The sequence below is a fragment of the Prunus persica genome, chromosome G1 (genome assembly GCF_000346465.2).
Source record: "Prunus persica cultivar Lovell chromosome G1, Prunus_persica_NCBIv2, whole genome shotgun sequence".
Classification (NCBI taxonomy): domain Eukaryota; kingdom Viridiplantae; phylum Streptophyta; class Magnoliopsida; order Rosales; family Rosaceae; genus Prunus; species Prunus persica.
In genome coordinates this window covers 12,169,113-12,191,637 of record NC_034009.1, presented here as the reverse complement: position 1 = coordinate 12,191,637, position 22,525 = coordinate 12,169,113, and the positions used below count along the sequence as shown (strand labels likewise).

Sequence of the window (22,525 nt, the reverse complement as noted above, 5' to 3'; positions counted from 1 at the left end):
GAGGATTCGTTTTCCCTCCCTTTTTTGGATCGGGGTAGATTTCTCGGCTCGATGAAGAACACTTATTGATCATTCGGGGAGTGCATCAAGTGGGTCTGGCGCCCAGTTTCTGTTCATCTTCGTTTTTCTTGACGTGGGTTAAGTTAAAAGTGTTTATGGTTTAGGTTGTGGAGGAAGGATGGTTGTCAAGTGGATGGGGAGGGGTCATAAGATTGGACCGAAGTGCCCCTCTATATTAGAATAATTTGACAAGAATTGAGAGATTGTCCTTGAATTGCTTAGAATTCAAATTACAGTGATAAATTTGATCAGGAATTCAAATTACAATGACAAAATTGATCAAATTGGAACTAAAAGGACCTTAATGGTAAAAGTGGTAAATTATAAGGATCAAAATTGGCCTTTTTATTTGAAATTCTAAAGAATTTAGATCGTCGCTTAATCAAGTCTTATAAAAGCTAACGTGGCATGAATATAATGACCTGAAAAACCTACTAGTTGAGCATTTTCTTTTCAGTTTATACACTCGTTATGGTAACCAAAACCACTAAAAAATATACATAAACAAATTATTTTCTTTGAGTAACGGACGCGCGCACACTAGAACAGCATAATGAATAATTGATTTTATAACAAACTTTTCTATAATTGCCTGAAAGTTCTATGTTCTTTTTCACACTAGGTTCATGAATGAAGTGTTGAACAAATTTTAAGACAATAATTCCATAATTTCAACTCTGAAAATAATTGTGTATTTTACACGTTTACAACAAGAAAACAATATAAGACCTTGCTCAGAAGCTCACCACCTATGCTCTGCAATATTGACATGGATTACAACATCAATTTGAACATATTTTCCTTCCAAAAAGAAAGGGATTGTAAAGTCATTCCCAACATTGCAGCTCAGACTAGACTATTGTACACTGAAACAAGCAGCTTAAAGTTGAGCTTGCGAACTAGTTGGGAAAAAAATTAAATACGCGAAAAAGAAGAGGATACTCTATCTGCCGCTAAGTAACTAATCCTGTCTTTCAAAATGTTAGCAGCCAAATCAAGAATCAGATTCCCTATCTTGACCCCAATTGTGGAAATTCTCAATGTCCTGCAAATAGTAAGCTCTAATGCTAAACTCTCAGCAATGCTCTGTTGATTGGTTCTTGGAAATACTGAAGTGAAATGAAAATGGCTTCCTGTTCATGAAGATGCAAATTAAGCCATAATAACACAAGTTTCAATACGAAATTCTCATCCATGAATAGAAAAGCAAAGAGATACTAAAAATACCTCTGTTCGAATTGTTCGACTCCCCTGATGTGGACATGTGTTCAAATACAAATCAAATACCTCTCGCACATTTTTTGCCTTAAAAAAGAAGCAATAAAAACACTATTCAGTACCATTTCCTTTCTCTATCCTTACTTTCAGTCAAACAAACTACTAGAAGTTGTGCCTCATCAAGCAAACGTGTTTCCAAGATCATAAAGATGTTCAGAAGTCCAATAAGGGGATTTTTTTTGGGTAAATAAGTTTAAACCCAACACATTTTTGAGTTATCCAGACATATGGAGCTGTTTGTTTTTACACCTTATAGCTACTTTAAGACATTTTATACTAAAAATTCAAATTAATAATACAAATAAGCATGGCTTTTAAAAGTTTCTTCCACAATTGCCCTTTCGAATCTGAAGACTTTCCTATATTCCTCCTCACTCTCATCCTCTTCTCTCTTCCTATCATCACCATCATAAACCCCATCAAGAAATTAAAGTAAATTGACTCAAATTACATCCCAAGCAAAATCAAGAACTAATTAAATGTCAACAAAAGAAAAAGGAAAGTTGTAAGAATTTCAATGAAGTTTGTAACGAGGAAAATGGAAGGAAGAAGGGAAAAACTAAAGACAAAACAAGGGCTTGATGAAGGTTTTAGCTGGTAGCACCAGACTCCAACCCAGCCATTCACAATTCAAAGTTGAAAAAAATTTCCTGCAGAACTATATGGCCTGTTATTATTTTCTAGCTACTTACACCAGGCTACACCACAGCCATTAGCAATTCAAAGTATCAAACCAAAGCCATAGGAACCTTACCTTTAAGTTATTATCTTCTTCAATGCTCTCTTCCAACCCAGCAAGTCCACCAAAAGCAATCAATAGATGCCTGCCAAATCATTCATTCAGTCAATTAAAAAATATCAGCGGCGTAATGAGTACAGCATTTCGATGTATATAGTTTCACATTGGCTTCATGGCCAACAAATGCCCAAAAAATTCTTAATACAGTTGAAAGTAGTAATAGTAAAAAGATGTAAAATATCTAGAAACTTAAAAGAGGAAATCTGATATATTGCTACAAATTCACTGGCAAAAAATTCAAAATATAGGTCCATAATCCTTTAAACACAACTGAATTCAATCAGCATACAAATCAAAACATTCAACAGGAAAAATACTTTACAGTAATTCTCTTATTTACCCTTTTCAGTTTCTGCTTAACACAATTTTTGACATAGAATATTGTAATAGAGATGAAATGGTTTCCTTCAGCCCAAATCTCTGAGAAGGACGCCAGGACGACTACTTAACAATTAAACTAAAGAAACCACAATTATTGAGGAACAATTCAAGTACCTGTAGAAAAGTAATGGAAGGAAGAAGAGGTGGGTGGGTTGGTATCGATGTTATGCTTAATGATATGTGCCTGCATAGCACTCACCTACTATTCCTCACATAGCAAATAATTTAAAGGAGGCAGGGTGCATAGTTCATAAGTTCTCAAAATATAGATGGTTCAATTGGCCTGAGTCATTTTAAATGGATTTTGACTGTCAGATCGCACCAATTTTCTACATATTCCGCAAAAAGAATTTGTCACTGCACAGAGGTTAACAGATTGAAGGAGGCTGAAATTCCATCCCAGGTACATCAAGAGCCTGACCAGTAACTAAGCCATCTAGTTGATGAATACGCAACACAGTAGGCATGTATCCAATTACAAGATACAGAGCACAACAATTGCCTTAAGTGGCTAAGGACCAGCTACCCAAAGAAAGCAATACTCACAACATCTAGAAAAACAATCTTATCTATGGTTAGCGCGTTTAGAGAAGAGTACCTGAAGGTAGGTATAGTGAGATCAGAGGAATTAATAATCTGACCATGCTCGGAGGTACCAATTGAGTGATCATAGCCACCCTGTGATTGAATAAAAGAAATTGATGAAGAAAGGCCCTATCTGAATGGTTAACCAAAAATCCATGAATTGGTAAGGGCAAGAAGGGCTCTGAGAGAGAGGTCATAGAGTGAACGCAGGAATACCTTGTATGGGCATTCATTCCTTACTGAAGTAATATTGGAAGCATAGCGCACTTTGTACCCCCAATACGTTCCTGCTTCTTCCCTAGGCTTGGAAGATGAAACAACCTGGCGTGATATATCTAGATGAATGCAATAGAAAAAAAGCCTTTACCCATTTGGATTCATAGTATAAAAAATAAAAATAAAAGCAGAAACCTCCATTAATGATAAAGAAAGGAATCAGGAAAGGCCACAAATGAATTCAGGAAAAATCATTACCAGCATCCAAATTCCGGTTGGCTCCCATAGCCACAGTAACTCTCGTCCCAGGTTCAAGTACTTGATCAACGATGACATTCTGCATTTTCATCACTAAATCAATTACTGGCTAAGGCGGGAGGAAAAGGCAAAGAAGAAACTATCAAACAATAACTCTTGTAACGGTAAACCTAGAATATGAGAGAATACCTTACTCAAACCCACATCAACTAGTGTTCCCGCAGGGTTAGGAGATCTTTCTTTTAGTGTGACACCTATAAATTTACCGCAAGCTCCCGCAAAATAAGGCCATAGGTCGAAACAGAAAACAAAGAAACTAAACTAAATGATGAAATTCATTTACAATGGGAAGTCTGAACTGAACCATCTCATTTCTCATTTTGGTTCTTGTTCAATGTCTTGAACATGCTCATCTTGACTTGAGTATAAGCAAGTATAGTCAGACAATTTTTGTATTCCAGTAGGCACAGTATTTCCAATAGCAGAACAAGTCTTAAATTCCATCCATTACACTTTACCTTCCCGAAACGGACCCCATTCATGTTTGCGAAGATGGTGCGGAGCATCAAGTGGAGGCAACATACCCTGAAAAGAAATTTAAGCCAAGATGTAATAAACTTGATAATCAATTACCAATGTGCTTACTGCATAGCATAAATGAACAATTGGGGAACCTCACCACAAATCTTAAGCTGTTATGTTTTGGAAACAGAGCTTTTCTCAAATATTGAGGTGTCTCAAGGTACCTCAAGATTCGTACAAGAAAAGCAGCACCACTTTCATCCTCATCCGAATTAGCTTCTGGTGGTGAACCAGACTCACTCTTGTTGTCAAATATCACCACCTGTTTACAGAATAATCAACTACATATCAATCAAATTTGCGTACTTTAAACATCAATTGATATAACAAATCCACTAATGCTGAAGAAGAAAGAGTAAATTTAGAAACCTCGTCGATTCGGAAAATCGTCATGGCACGAGCAATCTGACCAGCCAACTGAGATTTTTTTTAATAAACAAAAAATCATAATTAGAAAACTGAAGAGGAAGTGAAATGAGAAACATAAAGCAATTATCTGTTTGGATGGTGAGAAAACGGAGAGAGAAAATACTCTGGTGGCGAGTTCGAGGGATTGAGCGTTGTGGATGATGGAGCCGGGGACGGCTACGCTCACAGTAGGTATCAGCGCGGCTTTGTCGACGTTGTGCTTCTTCTTCTTGTCTTTCTTATGAGAATCGCCATTAACAGTGTCGACTTTGTTCTCTTGCTCTGCTTCGGCTTCTGATTCGGCTCTTTTCTTCTTCTTGCCCATTTCTGTTTCTAGTCGTTTGGTCCTTACCGCGCCTTAACCAAAGGGTTTTTACAAGGGTTTTTGAGAGTTTAGGGCTTTCAGTTTAAAAGGAAAAAAAAACAAAATAGCGAAGAAAAGAATTAAAAATTGCATAAAATGTTGTAAAGAATAAACATGTGGAGCCCACATGTATGGAGCCCACAAAGAAATTAAGCAAAATATTTTGGAAGCTTATCACCTGCACACTCACGGGTACACTCACGGGTATCCTTTCTCAGCCTATAAATAAGACCACCATCAGAGAAAGAAAATAGAGATAGAAGAGAAGAAAAAGATGGTGAGTGAGTGAAGAGAAAGAGAGCAGAGAAAAATTCTCCTAGAGAGAAAATTCAGTGAGCACACATATTGTAAACACTAAAAGTTGTAGCCATATTATTTTATATAGTGAAAAGTTACTGCTGCTGCTCTCCGAGGACGTAGGCATAGCCGAACCTCGTTAAATGCTGTGTCTCATCTACTTTACGTGCAGCTCAATATTCGTACATATTCAAGGTTATTTTATAACCCGTTATCAGCACGAAAGTCTCTCCTTTTATTTCTGAAATTTTTCAACTCAACACTATGTGGTTATTTCTCTGTCTCCTCTCTGTCATATGTCTACTCTCACTTTACTACTACAACGACATGCAAACTTTCTTTTTAGTGTTCTCACAATTTCTATGTTGTTTAATCCATGCTTGTTTAATTTACTTCTTTGTGGCGTAATTTGTAATTTCTATATTGTTTAATCCGTCCTGTTATTTTAAGGTATGGTGTGAGATTAACATCCATACAGCAAGCAATTTAATTTATGAATTTACTTTACCGCACATTTAATTTTATTTATGGTATGGTGTAGGTTTATTACCCATACGGCAATATTTATTTAAAGGGTGGTGCGGGTTTATCGTCCACGCCTTTACTTTTATTTAAATGTATGGAGCAGAATTAGTGCCCATACAAGCACATTTACTTTACCGCACATTTAAGGTATGGTGTGGGATTAACATCCATACAGCAAGCAATTTAATTTATGAATTTATTTTACCGCACATTTAATTTTATTTATGGTATGGTGTAGGTTTATTACCCATACGGCAATATTTATTTAAAGGGTGGTGCGGGTTTATCGTCCACGCCTTTACTTTTATTTAAATGTATGGAGCAGAATTAGTGCCCATATAAGCACATTTACTTTACCGCACATTTAAGGTATGGGGCGGGTTTATCGTCCATACCAGCAAATTCATAACACTTTATTTTTATCATCAATTAATATACCTGAATAATGAGGACCTGAAATTCCTATTAATAAATGGCTTAATATTCCAGATCTCGAGCCTAAAGTTTTGGATGGCAAATTTGGCAAAACTAGAGTTTGCTGCCTTGGACCTTTCCGGGGACAACTATTTATTATTGGTCCTGGATGCCAAAATTCATCTACGAGCCAATGGCCTCGGACAAACACTTGTAGATGAGAATGATGCTTCGCCTGAAGAGAATGCGAAGGCCATGATCTTTCTTCGCTGCCACATCCATGAAGCGCTGAAGAGCGAATATGTGGTGGTTGATGAACCGTTGGTTCTGTGGAAAGCTCTAGGTGAAAGATACGATCACCAGAAGACGATGACTCTCCCAAGAGCTAGATACGAATGGACCCACTTGAGATTTCAAGATTTCAAGTCAGTATCCGAGTATAACTCTGCTATGCACAGAATTACCTCATTAATGAGGCTATGTGGGGAAAATCTATCTGATGAGGATATGCTCGAAAAAACTCTGAGCACTTTTCATGCTTCAAATGTCCTCCTTCAACAGCAATACAGACATAGCAGTTTCAAGAAGTACTCGGAACTTGTATCTTGCCTCTTGTTAGCTGAGCAAAATAATGAGCTCTTATTAAAGAATCACCAATCTCGCCCAACGGGCTCAGCACCACTTCCTGAAATAAATGCTGCATCTCAGGAAGTGAATGCCACTTCATCTCGTGGCAGTATCCACAAACGTGGGCGAGGGGGCAAGCGTGGCCACTGGCAAGGAAGTAGAAAAAATCGTGGTGCTCGTTCAGAGGGTTTAGGTCCAAGGAGCGGTCCATCCACGAATGGCAAAAATGCATCCCGTAATAAGGGAAAGGCACAGATGAGCCATGTGCCTAGAAATGTTGAAAGCCCTTGTCACAGATGTGGTGCAAAGGGACATTGGGTGCGCACATGTCGTACGCCCAGGCATTTGGCGGATCTCTATCAAGCTTCACTTAAGAACAGGAAAGTGGAGATAAATTACATTGATCATGCTCCGCCAGCCACAGATGGCTCATCAGAAATATCACGTCAGCTAAACAAGACGCATCTAGACGTTTCTGATTTTGTTACTGAAAGAGGGAATGAAGGTTATGAGTCCGAATTAGATTAAATTCCTTAATGTACTATTTGTATTAGCTGAAGTGTTGTTTAAATTTCAATCCAATAAAAGTGGTAATGTTGTCTTCTTTATTGATTCAGCTTATTTTACTTATTTGGTGGTATGGATGGATGCCCTCAAAACAAAGGCTATGGCAGAGATATTTGTCTCGCAGACAGCGCAACTACTCATACGATCCTTCAAGATCGGAAGTATTTCTCAAAATTAATGCTTACAAAAGCAAAGGTAACAACCATATCAGGTCCTGCAGATCTGATTGAAGGTTCAGGAATAGCCCAAATTATGTTACCGAATGGAACAATACTGTCCATTCCAGATGCTTTGTATTCATCTAACTCCAGAAGGAATCTGTTGAGTTTCAAAGATATACGTTTGAATGGCTACCATGTTGAAACAAAGAAAGAGGAAAACATGGAATATCTTTGTATTACCTCCAGTGATACTCAAAAGCGTATACTGGAAAAGCTGTGTGAGCTCTCATCAGGGTTGTATTACACAACCATACGGACAATTGAGGCACATAGTGTCATGGACCAAGAGTCCACTGACTCAAATGCTTTTAAGCTTTGGCATGACAGGTTGGGTCATCCTGGATCCACCATGATGCGCAGGATCATCACCAACTCTAAAGGACATCCCTTGTTAACTAAACACATTATGTTATCAAGCGACATCTTTTGCCAAGCCTGTTCACAAGGGAAGTTGGTGATCAGACCATCACAACCAAAGGTTGATGTTGAGTATCCATCATTTTTGTAGAGAATTCAAGGGGACATTTGTGGACCCATTCATCCCCCATGTGGACCATTTCGGTACTTTATGGTCTTGGTGGACGCATCTACCCGATGGTCACATGTTTGTCTTTTATCTACTCGGAATATGGCATTTGCTAGGCTTTTGGCTCAGATAATTAAATTACGAGCCCAATTCCCAGATTATCCCATTAAGTCAATCAGACTCGATAATGCTGGTGAATTTACATCTCAGACTTTTGATGACTACTGCATGTCACTAGGCATTGATATTGAACATCCTGTTCCTCATGTGCATACTCAAAATGGCTTGGCAGAAGCTTTAATTAAACGCCTTCAATTGATAGCACGCACTTTGCTAATGAAAACAAAGTTGCCAGTTTCTGCTTGGGGATATGCCATTTTACATGCAGCATCGCTTGTGCGATTGAGGCCCGTCACCAACAATCAATGTTCTCCAATACAACTCGTACTGGGAAATCAACCAAACATTTCACATTTAAGAATTTTTGGGTGTGCGGTATATGTGCACATTGCACCACCGCAACGTACTAAGATGGGCCCTCAACGCAGATTGGGAATTTATGTTGGTTTTGATTCACCATCTATCATCAGATACTTGGAACCCCTGACGGGTGATATTTTTACCGCACGTTTTGCGGATTGTGATTTTGATGAGACAATCTTCCCACCATTAGGGGGAGATAAATCTGTGTCTAAAGAACAAGGCAAACTCATTCCTGAAAAACGACATGAATTATCCTGGAATATATCCACATTGTCTCATCTCGATCCTCATACTGCTCAATGCGAAAACGAAGTGAGAAGGATCGTTCACCTCCAAAGTATTGCAAATCAGATGCCATATGCATTTAATGATGCAGCCAAGGTGACGAAATCTCATATCCCAGCTGCAAATGCACCCACACGGATTGATGTCCATAATGGACAAAGCAATGTCTCAGCAAATGGTTCATCTGCTGCACGCCTAAAACGTGGCAGACCACTAGGCTCAAAGGATTCAGTTCCTCGAAAGAGGAAGTTGATGGACAAAATGAATCCAAATGAAATAAATAGAGAGCCCACAATTCATAATTCAAATGCCCCCAAAGAGGGACAGGTACTTCTTGACAAGGAAAACGTCATTGGTGAGACAAGTGCCCCTGGAGTGGCAACCGTACCTGAAAGTCAAGAAATCTCCATAAATTATACGTCCACTGATGAATTGTGGAGTAGAAATGAGATGATCATTGATGATATATTTGCATTCTCAGTGGCTGCTGAAATCATAAAAGATGATGATATTGAACCGTGCTCTATTAATGAATGTACACAGAGGCAAGATTGGCCCAAGTGGAAAGATGCAATCCAGGCAGAATTAAATTCTTTGGAAAAAAGGAGTGTTTTTGGACATATTAGTCCAACTCCACCCAATGTGAACCCTGTAGGTTACAAGTGGGTATTTACAAGAAAGCGCAATGAGAAAAATGAGATCTCAAGATATAAAGCGCGACTCGTTGCGCAAGGTTTTTCACAAAGGCCTGGAATTGATTATGTGGAAACGTACTCTCCAGTAATGGACACAATTACATTCCGTTACCTAATAAGTTTGGCGGTTTCAGAAAAACTTGAAATGAGACTCATGGATGTCATTACCGCATATTTGTATGGAGAATTGGATACAGATATATACATGAAAGTTCCAGAAGGATTCAGGTTGCCTGAAGCAGCCAGAAACAAACCACGGGGCATGTTCTCAGTTAAATTAAGAAGATCATTATATGGGCTAAAACAATCTGGACGAATGTGGTACAATCGTCTCAGTCAGTATTTACTGAAGGAAGGATACACAAATGATCCTATTTGCCCATGTGTGTTTATTAAGAAATCAGAGTCTGGATTTGCGATAGTGGCAGTATATGTCGACGACATGAATCTAATTGGAACTTCTGAAGAGCTTCAAAAGACTGTTGATTATCTCAAACGTGAGTTTGAGATGAAGGACCTTGGAAAGACAAAATATTGTCTTGGCTTGCAGATTGAGCACAGTGCTAATGGAATTTTGGTGCATCAATCAACTTATACTGAGAAAGTATTGAAACGGTTTGGCATGGATAAAGCCCATCCACTTAGCACTCCAATGGTCGTTCGATCGCTTGACACTAAGAAAGACCCATATCGTCCAAAAGGGAATGATGAAATGGTCCTTGGTCCAGAAGTACCATATCTTAGTGCAATAGGTGCTTTATTGTACCTAGCACAATGTACCAGACCAGACATATCATTCTCAGTAAATCTATTAGCAAGGTACAGTTCTGCTCCAACAAGGAGACACTGGACCGGCATCAAACATGTTCTACGATACCTTCGTGGGACAACAGACATGGGGTTATTCTATTCCAGTGAATCGACCAACGCCCAGAGTATTATTGGTTATGCTGATGCAGGATATCTCTCTGATCCACATCAAGGACGATCACAGACTGGGTATGTATTTACATGTGGAGGAATTGCGATCTCATGGCGCTCAACAAAACAAACATTAGTGGCCACATCTTCCAATCACTCAGAAATACTTGCCCTCCATGAAGCCAGTCGTGAATGCGTTTGGTTAAGGTCGGTAATCCATCACATCCGAAGCACATGTGCCCTACCCTCAACAACAGACACTCCAACAATTCTGAATGAGGACAATGCAGCTTGTATTGCTCAGATCACAGGAGGATATATCAAGGGTGACAGGACCAAACACATATCACCAAAGTTTTTCTATACACATGAGCTCCAGAAGAGTCAAGAAATCAAAGTCAGACAAATCCGCTCAAGTGATAACCTGGCAGATCTCTTCACTAAATCATTGCCGAAATGTACATTCCAAAAGTTAGTGCATGGCATCGGATTACGACAACTCTGCAAGCAATCAAGTTGGAGCATGCAAAATCAGGGGGAGCATTTAAGAGTCCTCTAACATAGGACATATGCACGTTGTACTCTTTTCCAAAGCAAGGTTTTAATGAGGCAACCAATCTAGGGACATGTGGTCTCCAAGGGGGAGTGTTGTAAAGAATAAACATGTGGAGCCCACATGTATGGGGCCCACAAAGAAATTAAGCAAAATATTTTGGAAGCTTATCACCTGCACACTCACGGGTACACTCACGGGTATCCTTTCTCAGCCTATAAATAAGACCACCATCAGAGAAAGAAAATAGAGATAGAAGAGAAGAAAAAGAGGGTGAGTGAGTGAAGAAAAAGAGAGCAGAGAAAAATTCTCCTAGAGAGAAAATTCAGTGAGTACACATATTGTAAACACTAAAAGTTGTAGCCATATTATTTTATATAGTGAAAAGTTACTGCTGCTGCTCTCCGAGGACGTAGGCATAGCCGAACCTCGTTAAATGCTGTGTCTCATCTACTTTACGTGCAGCTCAATATTCGTACATATTCAAGGTTATTTTATAACATAAAATTATTAAATACCGGCAATTAGATATTTATTGATTTTTTTTTAATTAATAATTTTAGTGTTTGAATTTATGTGTATCAAATTTTACAAATGACAGAAATAACAGTGAAAATGAATTCATGCTCAATAAAAATTGCGAAATGACGATTCTTTTGGCTGCAATTAAACTTCTCAATTTCTACGATCTCCCCATGTATAATTTAATAAATTTCATGTTTAAAATGCCTAACAATGAAAATATGAATTTCTCCTCTTCAAACGGAGGGTTTAGGGATTATAAATTTATAATTTTAACTGACTACAAAAATTATTCAATGAAATTAGATTACTTTTTTTAACAAATAGATTCTAAAAATGTAAAATCAAATTTCTTTAATAGGTTCTTCTTTACCCAAAAAAATATATATATATATATATATGTATTAAAAACGTAAGGGGCTTATAGTTAAAGTGATTTAAAAAATTCACTAGTGTAGAGAGGTCCTATGTTTGATTCCCCCTTCCCTCAATATTGCTTGAAAAAAAAAACACTAAAACACTACAAACGAGTAAGGCCTTGTAAGAGCATTTACCCTATGCACTTGAAGTCTTAGGTTCGACTTCTCATTCCGTAAATATCACTTATATAAAAAATAATAATAAAACATTAAAAACGATTAAAGGTCCACACATAATCAATTAGGTTTTATAAATAGTTTGGGGTTTATTCAATCTGTGACTTAATGGATTTTTTTAAGTTCATAAAAATTTGGGTGTATACAATCATGACTCTAAAGAACCTACAAACGTCCAGTTATTTATTTATTTATTTATTCATAAGGAAAAGTATATATTACAACACAAACCCACACACAAGACCAAATATTGCATATGTTGTGAGTGCTGTTAATCAGTTTATGCATTCACCAAGTGTTTTTCATAGGAATGCAGTTGATCGGATCTTAAGGTACTTAAAGTCAGCCCCTGGGAAGGGATTAATGTTCTCAAAAAATGGAGATCTTGAAGTTATTGGATATATAAATGCTGATTGGGCTAGGTCCATTACAGATAGACGCTCTACTTCTAGTTACTTTACATTCGTGAAAGGTAACCTAGTCACTTGGCGAAATAAAAAACAAAATGTAATTTCTCGGTCTAATGCAAAAGCAGAGTATAGAGGAATGGCTCAAAGAGTTTGTGAATTATTATGGATCAGAAGACTTTTAACAGATTTGGGCTTCAAACTAGAAAAGCCAATGATGTTGCATTGTGACAACATGTCAGCTATCGATATTGCTCATAATCTAGTTCAACATGATCGAACCAAACATGTTGAGATGGATAGACATTTCATCAAAGAAAAAAGTGAGAATAAGATCATCCGCCTACCATTCATAAAATCAGAAGATCAACTGGCAAATGTCTTAACTAAAGCTGTTTGTGGAATAGTATTTTATGACTCACTTACCAAGTTGGGCATTGGTGACGTATATGCACCAACTTGAGAATGAGTGTTGATGTGAGTCTCCTAATTATTTAAGGAGATTTATTTCCTTGATTAATTAAGGAATTTACTTTCTTATTTTATATAGTTGACAAATCATTGTATAATTAGGATATACTATCCTAATTGATTACTGTATCTATTTCCTTGTAAAGCACTCATGTAAACTCCTATATATCTCCTTATAGAGAAGAATACAACTTAACCTAAAGTATTCAAACCATATTCATATTTTAGCATAAACCATTAGAAAAGTCATTGATTTTGAAGGAAACAAAAAAGCTGTGGATTTTGTTGAAATCTAAAGTATATTTTAGGTCACGACGAATCCGTACTTTTTTAACACTCACCACAAAATGTGATCCAATTTAGCTATTACCAGCCCAACTTTAAGTGTCACCACCACGCTTACCACTAGAAATGGCCACCCCACCCCACCCTTTCTCGAACTTCCATTTTTTAAATAATTTTCACCATATGTTAAAATGGTAATGACCATATATTGAGAATTGTAAGTGTTACAACTTTTTGCTTTTTAGAGAATGAAAATTTCATTCAAAACCAAATATAAATAAACATATGCATCTTAGTAAAAAAGTATTATTAACATGATAGTCTAGAATATAATGAGGTATTAGAAATCACTTTTCCAATTTCACTATTAGCATACAAAGATTTGTATGGATAATGGATTTTAATGTGGAACAGTATTGTTGCTGTCCTAAAATGGACCAACAAGGAAGATGAGAGATGGATAAATGGGGATGGGAGATAAGAAGAGCCGATCACTCACACAAGATATATGTGGTTCATCCAAATGAGCTATGCATATATAGGGTTAGAGAAAATTGTCATTATATTAATGTAGTGTTTACCCAATTTAAGAGGTTTGTTTAAGCATAATGACCATGAGAAAGAGCTCTCTTCCAAGGGTGATCTTCTTTTATAGGTGAGATATATCCTTCTCTTATGTTGTATTTTGATATGAGACTTTTGATATTGCCTTTGGTGGTAACACGAGCTTCTCGTTGGTAAAATTATGAGGGACTATCAATGTATAATATGTATCCATGTCATGTTGATGTCGGCTAATCATGTTGAGTTGGTTGCTCGATCAATCAATGTACAAACATAAAAGTACTTTGTCTCTAAGAATAAATGAGAGAGATTCCGATAATTGTAATGATTGTATTTGTATGCACTTATTTATTGTTATTAACTGTTATAACTAGTATTCATCATTAAATTACCATACAAATTTGTCTAGTAAAATGTATTTATTGGTACAACTACAACTCGTATTTGTTCAATGCATACAAAACACTTATATTTTTGGTACCCACCGTGACCAAAAAAACTTACTTGTAACGGGAATGACATTGTTTTGTTACCCTCGATCAATAACACAATGACATGTTAAAAAATTATACATGTCATTGTGTTGTTAGCAGGGGATGGCAAAAAGTCTTATCCCTGTTGCATGAAAGTTTCTCTCCTATGTGACGGTCTTGCTGCAATAACAAGGACCAAGTTTGACCTGACGGGTGGTGATTTAGTGGGTCTGGGCAGCTAAACTTGCATTCACAAGTTTTCTTCTTCTTCTTCATATTAACACGCATATCGTTGAGAATATAGAAATAGAATCCCACATCGAAAACTCTAAACCTTACATAACACTTTATAATATTTTGTGTCTGTGCATTCGTTGCGAGTTAGTTTAGAGTTGGTTACTCTAATTATATTAGATATTTGTCTAAAGAGAATGAACCAATGTTGTAATTTTTTATACAATTAATATGCTTACCAAATACTAATGGATGCAAAACATCCAAATTCATTTAGAAGCATATCGAATAACTTTCCATGCAAATTATTGCTCGCGATACTCTTCCATATAAAGGAGACGCCCATTTTCCATCTATATAGTATTTCCTCCTTATAAATTGAAAGCCAGCTCTATCATTTCTGTCACATCCAAAATTCAACATATATCATAATAATCTATACTGGCTCTTGGCTATCAAAGCTCAAAGGAAGAAGCTCTCTGTTTTCTATATACACATCCCAGCCAAAAGAATGAGTAAAGATGCAAGTTCCCACTCATCTCCACTTGATTCGGTAATAACAAATTACACACATTCGTCAACTATATATATAATGCTGTTTTAGTTTATACACATACATGATTTTCTTTTTTATTTGTTATATTAGTTTATAGTGGATATGGTATGGGGCAAACCATAATTTACGTAGGTTATTTTGGTGAATGTTGTAAAATAAAATGTATAAATAATTAATTATGTCACGACATTCTCTATTTGAATCGAATTTGATGGAAAATGAGATGTTTTTTTGTTGGGATACATGGAACAAAATTAAAAGATTACATTGGATTATAACTAACAAACTTTGGTTGTTATTTAATTACCTTAATGTTTTTTATTTTATTTTTTCTTCCTTGGACTGCTAAACTCATCAACCATGTTCTTCTTTTGTATTTTCGAAAAAAAAAAAAAAAAAAATATTTTATTTGTGTGTATGTGTGTTTTTTATGTTGACGAACCCGATTCACTGGCCCAAAGAAACCCAGTGAAATCAACCCGGAAAATCGATGTGCCCGACCAAACAGTTTTTATGTTTTTCAATGTTCCAACGCAACCTCTGCCACTTCCGCCCAAAGTGATGATGTGGAGCTTTACGCCAAGTCAAGAATATCCCACCGGCCCATCACATGCCACTCAAATTCCTTTCCGCGTGACAATTAATATTTTATATTGGAAACATGCATTCTATATATTTTTAACATATCTTTGCCTTTGGTTTGGATCGGTTTTTTATTTTTATTTACATATTTGCTTGATTTGTTTTTGTTTATTTGAGCTTTTATTTTTCTAGCATTCATATATTTTAAAAATTATAGCAATTTATAAATTGAACATCATTCCTCTCTCAACAAAAAAAAAAAAAGAAAAAAAAAAGCAAGCTAATTCTTTTACAAAACTTATAACTGTTTTAATATTTTTGATACAAGCGATATTAAGAAAGGGGAAAATTAAATCTAAAACTTAATGTATCTTTTAGTACTAGGAAAACACCAACTATCTTTGAGATTAGGGTAAGTGTGTATATTCATCTTGCTTCATTTATTATTTTTTCGTATTTACATGATGGATTGTAGTGCTAAACAAGACAATTAGTTTAGTGAAATTTAGTCTTTATTAATTGAAGTAGGTTCTGAGTTCAAATAAATTAGATGTTTGGATATAAAAACTAGTATAGTAGGTGAGAAATAATGAAATAATTTTTTTTTTAGTACAAGTGATTGGAGAGGAGGTTTTACACTAATATTCATTGGGTGTTTGAGAGTTTCGAACCTCTGCATATATGGGCGGAGGAGGAAGACAACCAAACTATATCCCATTGGCAGAATTAATTAATAGTAAATATAAAATATAAAAAAATATAATAATAAAGAAATAAATTTATAAACAAAAAGAGAGAATGAATTATAATGAACAAGTAAATAATGAAAAAAAAAAAGTTAAAAAAAAAAAGTAAAAAATTGTGCGACCATTTCAAAGCGACCTTCTCGCAAACTCAAAGCCAATCTCTATCTCCTGGAGGGGAGAGAGAGCGATGACGATGACGATGCTAGAGGGCATTGTCGGTGTTCTTCTCCTTATGCTTCTTCTGATCCTCATCCTCATCTTCGTCGCCTGTAAACCATGGCGTTTCTTCTTCTCTTCTCGTTCTCGCACTATCAAGGTACCTTCCTCTTTTTATTTTTATTTTTTTATTACTGTTTCCCAATCCCTCTCCTTTTATTTTTTTAATTGCAAAATTCTCAGAGGTTCCGTTTCGATCTTCCTCTTCGTCTATATATGTAACGCTAGTGCAATGTTCTGTTTGGTTGCTGAGAAATCGTAGAGAAACGGAAGGAAAATTTGAATTCCTTGGCACATCGGGGTTGACCTTGTTTGATCACTGGATTTCAGTTTTGTTCTTTTTAATGCGAATTTTTCGTTTGTTTCGGATTGGTATTTAGCTAAGAGCCTAAGCAGTGTCAGAGTTATAACTTTGTATCACTTTGCTGAGTGTAGCTCGGAATGTATGACTAGCATTTGTGGTGATGTGAGTGTGATCAAGGATTTGATGCGTAAAATTGATTTTGATTTGTGCTTTCATGTGTGCCTTCGACTATGTTAGTGTTTGATATCACGTATCTGGGTAAAGTTGAACCCAAGAATTCGAACTTTTGTTGGTTTCTGTTAGAACTTAATTGTTTTGTGTATTTTCTGATGTTATTTGTCTGACTTATTGAATATTTGATGTTAAGCAACTCTATCGAACTATTTCGTTCGTTAGTTCACATGAGAGCAGGGGGCTCGTGTTATTGTTCAAACTTCTAGCATTATATGCTTCTTGTTTTTTTTTTTTCTGCATTTGTTTTGATACCTTCGAGCAAGTAACGGAATCTAAAGCCTACATTTCTGAAAGAGTAATTGAAAGAGTGCCAAGAAAAACTTTATCCAAGGATTGCCTCCGTCTTTATTTTACCTAGTTTATCTTTGTTGTAGTGGAATTTTACAAAAAAAGCCCCATTACCAAAGACAAAAGATTTGGTCTCTTCATGGCTCAGATAGTGATTGATGATTGATCTGTAGTGCAATACATTGCATAAAGTGAGATTGGGCAATTTGGCTTTTACATTTCAGATACAATAAGTACCTGAATACCAAGTGCTTCCCTTTAGGCATATGATTTATCATTTCGTTTACCTTATAACTTTTAAGCTGGTTCGCACCTTGTGATTCCTCTTTTAGGATGGTGAGCTTGAGAGACCCCTTGTTTCGGATGATGCGAATCAGGTCCGGAACCAGGGTAATGAATTTCGAAGAGGTTATGATCTAGAGGGAGCATGTTTCCAAAATGAAGGGAATTTTCGCTCACCCCGAACACAAGGACTTATTTATAAACCGAGGCTTCCCACCACAGCTCCCAATTCGACTCAAGGTAATTAAGTCTATCCTGTTATTTCACCTTTAAATAATTCTCATCGCAGTTGTATTTTAGTGCTCATTTACTCCTTAGCATAACCAAACATTTATGCTTCACTCGTCCCAGGTGACTTGATCCTAGATGTGATTTCTGATGCTCCGGAAGATATTTTAGTTGGTCAGACACTCAAGCGTCCATTGGTGACACAGCAGTTAGTAGAAGATCAGAAGTTTGATAGACAGATTTTAGAACATGATAGACTTCAAGAGTTTGTGCCCAATGATATTCTATATCAAAGTAGTTTCTTATCTCTTTCACATGTTTTAAGTGTTCCATCTTTTAGTGGTTTTACATGGCTGATTGTGTAAAACATGTGATCATAGTCTCCTTTAGAAGTGCAGGAACCTGCCTCAACCTGGAGGTAATTTCTGGTCCTTCCCAGGGACTTCGTTGCTCTGTACAGTCAACAAATTCTGCTAGGCTTCCTCTGACCCTTGGAAGGGTTCCTCCAAGTGATTTACTATTGAAGGATTCGGAGGTGTCAGGAAAGCATGCATTGATAAACTGGAATTCGAATGTAAGCATATTAATGACTACTTCTTTGACTTTATTAGGGTTGCATCCGTTTGCTTTTGGTATAAAATTATGCTTTACTTGTTCACCGGCTGTAGAAAATGAAGTGGGAGCTTGTAGACATGGGCAGCCTTAATGGAACACTTCTAAACTCTCAGCCAATCAATAATCCTGATTCTGGAAGTAGACATTGGGGTAAGCCAATGGAGCTAGCAAGTGGAGACGTAATAACTCTTGGAACGACCTCAAAAGTATTTGTAAGTCAATATGCCTTTATATCTGAGTGAAGAAAAAAAAGTACCTCTGTATTTAGTTGTAGCATTACTAGTTTTTCTTAATTTGCATTCTAATTAAATTTTGTAGAACATACATAAAATTGATAAAAACTGACCTGACTGGGCTATATGGGTACTTCTTGAGGACCATGAGTTTTCACATTAATATACTTTTACTTGGGCTTCTGCTCTCTGTAATTGAGAAGAATTTTATATCAGACAATTTAAGTTTTAATTAATATACTTGGATTCATACAGAAAAGGTGCAAGACTGCCTGTTCATAACCTACATGAGCCTACCAGTGTTTGATAACTTGTTATGATAGAGAGAATGGGTGTAGAATGTTTATAGCCTTGCTCTCTTATATTCTGTGCTGCTTAGATGCCCCCTTTGATAATTTTTATTCATATAGTACCCTGTTTCATGGTCAATGAAGCATAGAGAAAAGATGAAAATTAAACACATATTTCAGTTCAAAAATAATTTGGGTAATCATATTAGTATTTATGACTAAGTACCTTTAGTTTTGCGAGCAGTGGCTCACTTTGTCTCTATAAGCACCTTTTTATTGGATATAGCATTATCAGGGTCCTATTGAAAAGCATCATAATAATGTCTTGATATGATATTTTCTAGGTTGTAGATCAAAAGAATTGCTTACTTACTCTTGTAGTTATCCTGATTTGCTTAGATGTTGACTTTATAATGTGGATATCTGGCTTTTATTGATGGTAATGTAGAGGTGACATGACATTTGAAAGTTTCCTATCCTTTTTGGCAGGTTCATATTTCATCTGAAACTGAGAGTCAGATCCCCTTTGGGCTTGGTGTGGCTTCAGATCCCATGGCTCTGCGTCGCGGAGGGAAGAAGCTTCCGATGGAAGATGTGTGCTACTATCAATGGCCTCTTCCTGGGATTGATCAGGTTTCACAGCTATTTTTTCTTCCATTGAAGTAATTTTGCAAGTTTCAGAAAGAGCTAACATCACCTAAGTTCCTCCCTTTCAGTTTGGACTATTTGGTATCTGTGATGGACATGGTGGAGCAGAGGCTGCCAGATCTGCTAGCAAGTTAGTATTTCTTTCTTTTATAATGTGCTTTGTTGCTACCAGGTACTTTAGTAGTTACTGTATAATTGTTTTATTTTACAGGCTTCTTCCTGAGATGGTTGCTAACATTTTATCGGATTCACTAAAAAGGGAGAGGGTTTTATCACTATGTGATGCTTCAGATGTTCTTAAGGATGCTTTTTTTCAGACCGAAGCAGGCATGAATCACCATTATGAGGTTTTTCCTTCCACTCTATTTATCTTGTTCCATCAGTATTCATTTTTTTTGTGAACTTGTAAATGTAGCAGTTGACTCGCACACGCATCTAAAATTGATTCCTCTCTCATGGTCCCCTCTAGCTCTAGTAACATTTAGTAATATTGATTCTTTAATGTGTTACCTTGTTTATTGGAATCTTAGTTTCCAGGGTCTTTCCTCAATACCTAATGTACTGGATACTACCTTTCTTCTTCTTCTTCTTCTTCTTTTTAATTTATAATTTATAATTTAATTTTATAATTTTTTTAACTTTAAATTTATATAAAAATAATATCATAAGAGTATGGAGTTCTTTTAACAAATTGTAAGTGACCCCACCAGTTTGAAGTGCAATTTTAGAACTAAATAACCTACACCGCTGTTGGGACTTGGCAGAATTATTTCTAATGAATGGGACTATATAGGAAAATAAGAATTTAAGGAAACATGGTGGCATCACGGTCACTAGATGTTTTACATATTATTATGTATAGATAAAAAGATGTTTTGGTTGTCAACTGGAAAAGATAGAGGGTGCTCATTTTATGTGGATGCAAATCTTTGGATGATTAGTGGCAAAACTTCCTTTGATCATTAAGAAAATAGATAAAGAATCTGTTATTACTGTAGGATTACAATGCGTGTGCTCCTCCTCTCATCAGATAGAGAATTTAAGCATACTGTTTTACAGCAGGCCACTTGATCCTTGCTGCATATATATATATATATATATTACATACATAAATATATTAGAAAGATGTAGCACATGATGCGGTTTAGGATGATGTTTCTGTTAATAGTAATTAAGTCTGGTTTGCATATTATAACGGATCATCCTTTGCAGGGTTGTACTGCTACTCTGCTTCTGGTTTGGACTGATGGTAAAGACAATTTCTTTGCACAATGTGCAAACCTTGGGGATTCAGCTTGTGTTATGAAGTATGTGTTCATGTTTTCTTTTTTCCTCTGGGTTAAAAGCATCATTTTATTATTTTCTAGAATTTCAGATGGGATCCCTGGTGGGCAAGCTGGTAGCTCGGGATTAGGGGTTCATTTCTGTGAACATTGGTCATTATCTTGCACAGTTTTTCATCTAATTTTTCTGTCTTGAACAATGATATTCCATTTAACATTCTTCTAATGTGATTAGATTATAAGTTTTATTTGGTGAGGATTTGCTAATTAGTCACAGCATGTTTTAAACTGTGTATGATTTAATTGTGGCAGCGTTGATGGGAAACTGATTAAGATGACGGAGGACCATAGAATTTCTAGTTATGGTGAAAGACTCCGAATCCAGGAAACAGGACAGCCATTGAAAGAGGGGGAAACACGTCTATGTGGTAATGGCCAGGTTAATTGCTGCCGTTTGTGAATTACGCGATTAGATCTTGGTAATTGCTCAGGCTTTTCTCCACTTGTTCAGGTTTGAACCTTGCTCGGATGCTTGGAGACAAATTTCTTAAACAGCAGGATTCGCGCTTCAGTTCAGAACCATATATTAGCCAAGTGGTACAAATTGATCAAGCGAGCAGGGCCTTTGCGCTAATGGCCAGGTATTGTGCCTTTGCTTTGACTTTATTAAAAGTTTTATATTCTGAACTATATGGCTCTGCTTTCAGCAGTATTTCCGTTTTCGCCCAGTTTTTAGGGGTCTCAGTTGTCTGTACCAATTAATTGGTCTAACTTCAGATATACAAGTCTAATTTATCTGACTAAAGTAGCAGGGGCAATCGCGTTAGAATTGCAGAGTCTAGCGATATGATATGTTACTGTCTGGAAATATAACAATACTTGAATGTCTAGCAAGAGAGTATCAATCTATCAATGGTCTCTTGCATGAGAATAATAAAATGCTTATTATGGACGGTTTAAATTAACCCTGGATTTTGTGATTGTAGCGACGGCTTATGGGACGTAATTAGCGTGAAGAAGGCCATTCAGCTAGTTCTTCAGGTATTATATTTTCTTTTTCTTCTGACTTAACTTTCTGTGAAGAGAAAAAATATCTTCTATTTTATTCATCTAACTTTTACCTCTTTTTAAATTTGGACATGTACAGACGAGAGAGAGATACTCGAAGGATGGGGAGAATTTGGCGGAGAAGACTGCTAATGTTTTGTTGAGTGAGGCTAGAACAGTGCGAACAAAGGATAATACCTCTATAATTTTCTTAGATTTTGATACTTCTAGAATCTCATGTAAAGGTGAATCTTGATATGAGTTAAAAAAGTTATAGTTTCACAGCAATAATTTTCTCTTCTTTTTCGCTCGACTGTTGTCCATCTTTTTCGTTTTCCCCTTGCAAGTTATATACAAAGTAAGTAGTTGATTCCAA

General features: G+C 36.4%; 2 protein-coding genes across 3 annotated transcripts; one reads left to right on the top strand and one right to left on the bottom strand.

Moving 5' to 3' along the window:
- LOC18788955 (putative methyltransferase C9orf114) lies at positions 705-5,042 on the bottom strand. Its single transcript, XM_007222263.2, has 11 exons — positions 4,692-5,042; positions 4,529-4,576; positions 4,257-4,421; positions 4,096-4,162; positions 3,767-3,831; positions 3,578-3,656; positions 3,320-3,438; positions 3,117-3,196; positions 2,093-2,162; positions 1,288-1,365; positions 705-1,193 (listed from the first exon to the last, which is right to left on the bottom strand). Exons 1-11 carry the CDS (start codon positions 4,890-4,892, stop codon positions 1,128-1,130), a joined length of 1,038 nt encoding a protein of 345 aa, XP_007222325.1. The 5' UTR covers positions 4,893-5,042; the 3' UTR covers positions 705-1,127.
- Positions 16,597-22,525, top strand: LOC18792732 (protein phosphatase 2C 70). 2 transcript variants are annotated; one of them, XM_020555482.1, is made up of 13 exons: positions 16,597-16,797; positions 17,856-18,045; positions 18,157-18,327; positions 18,414-18,607; positions 18,702-18,860; positions 19,661-19,804; positions 19,888-19,949; positions 20,031-20,166; positions 21,032-21,126; positions 21,415-21,530; positions 21,614-21,743; positions 22,089-22,143; positions 22,250-22,525. In XM_020555482.1, the coding sequence occupies exons 1-13, from the start codon at positions 16,669-16,671 to the stop codon at positions 22,403-22,405; spliced, it is 1,737 nt and encodes a 578-aa protein (XP_020411071.1). In that variant the 5' UTR covers positions 16,597-16,668; the 3' UTR covers positions 22,406-22,525. The 2 variants fall into 2 exon arrangements, with proteins under 2 accessions (XP_020411071.1, XP_007222463.2); XM_007222401.2 differs by having other exon boundaries at positions 16,600-16,797; positions 18,432-18,607.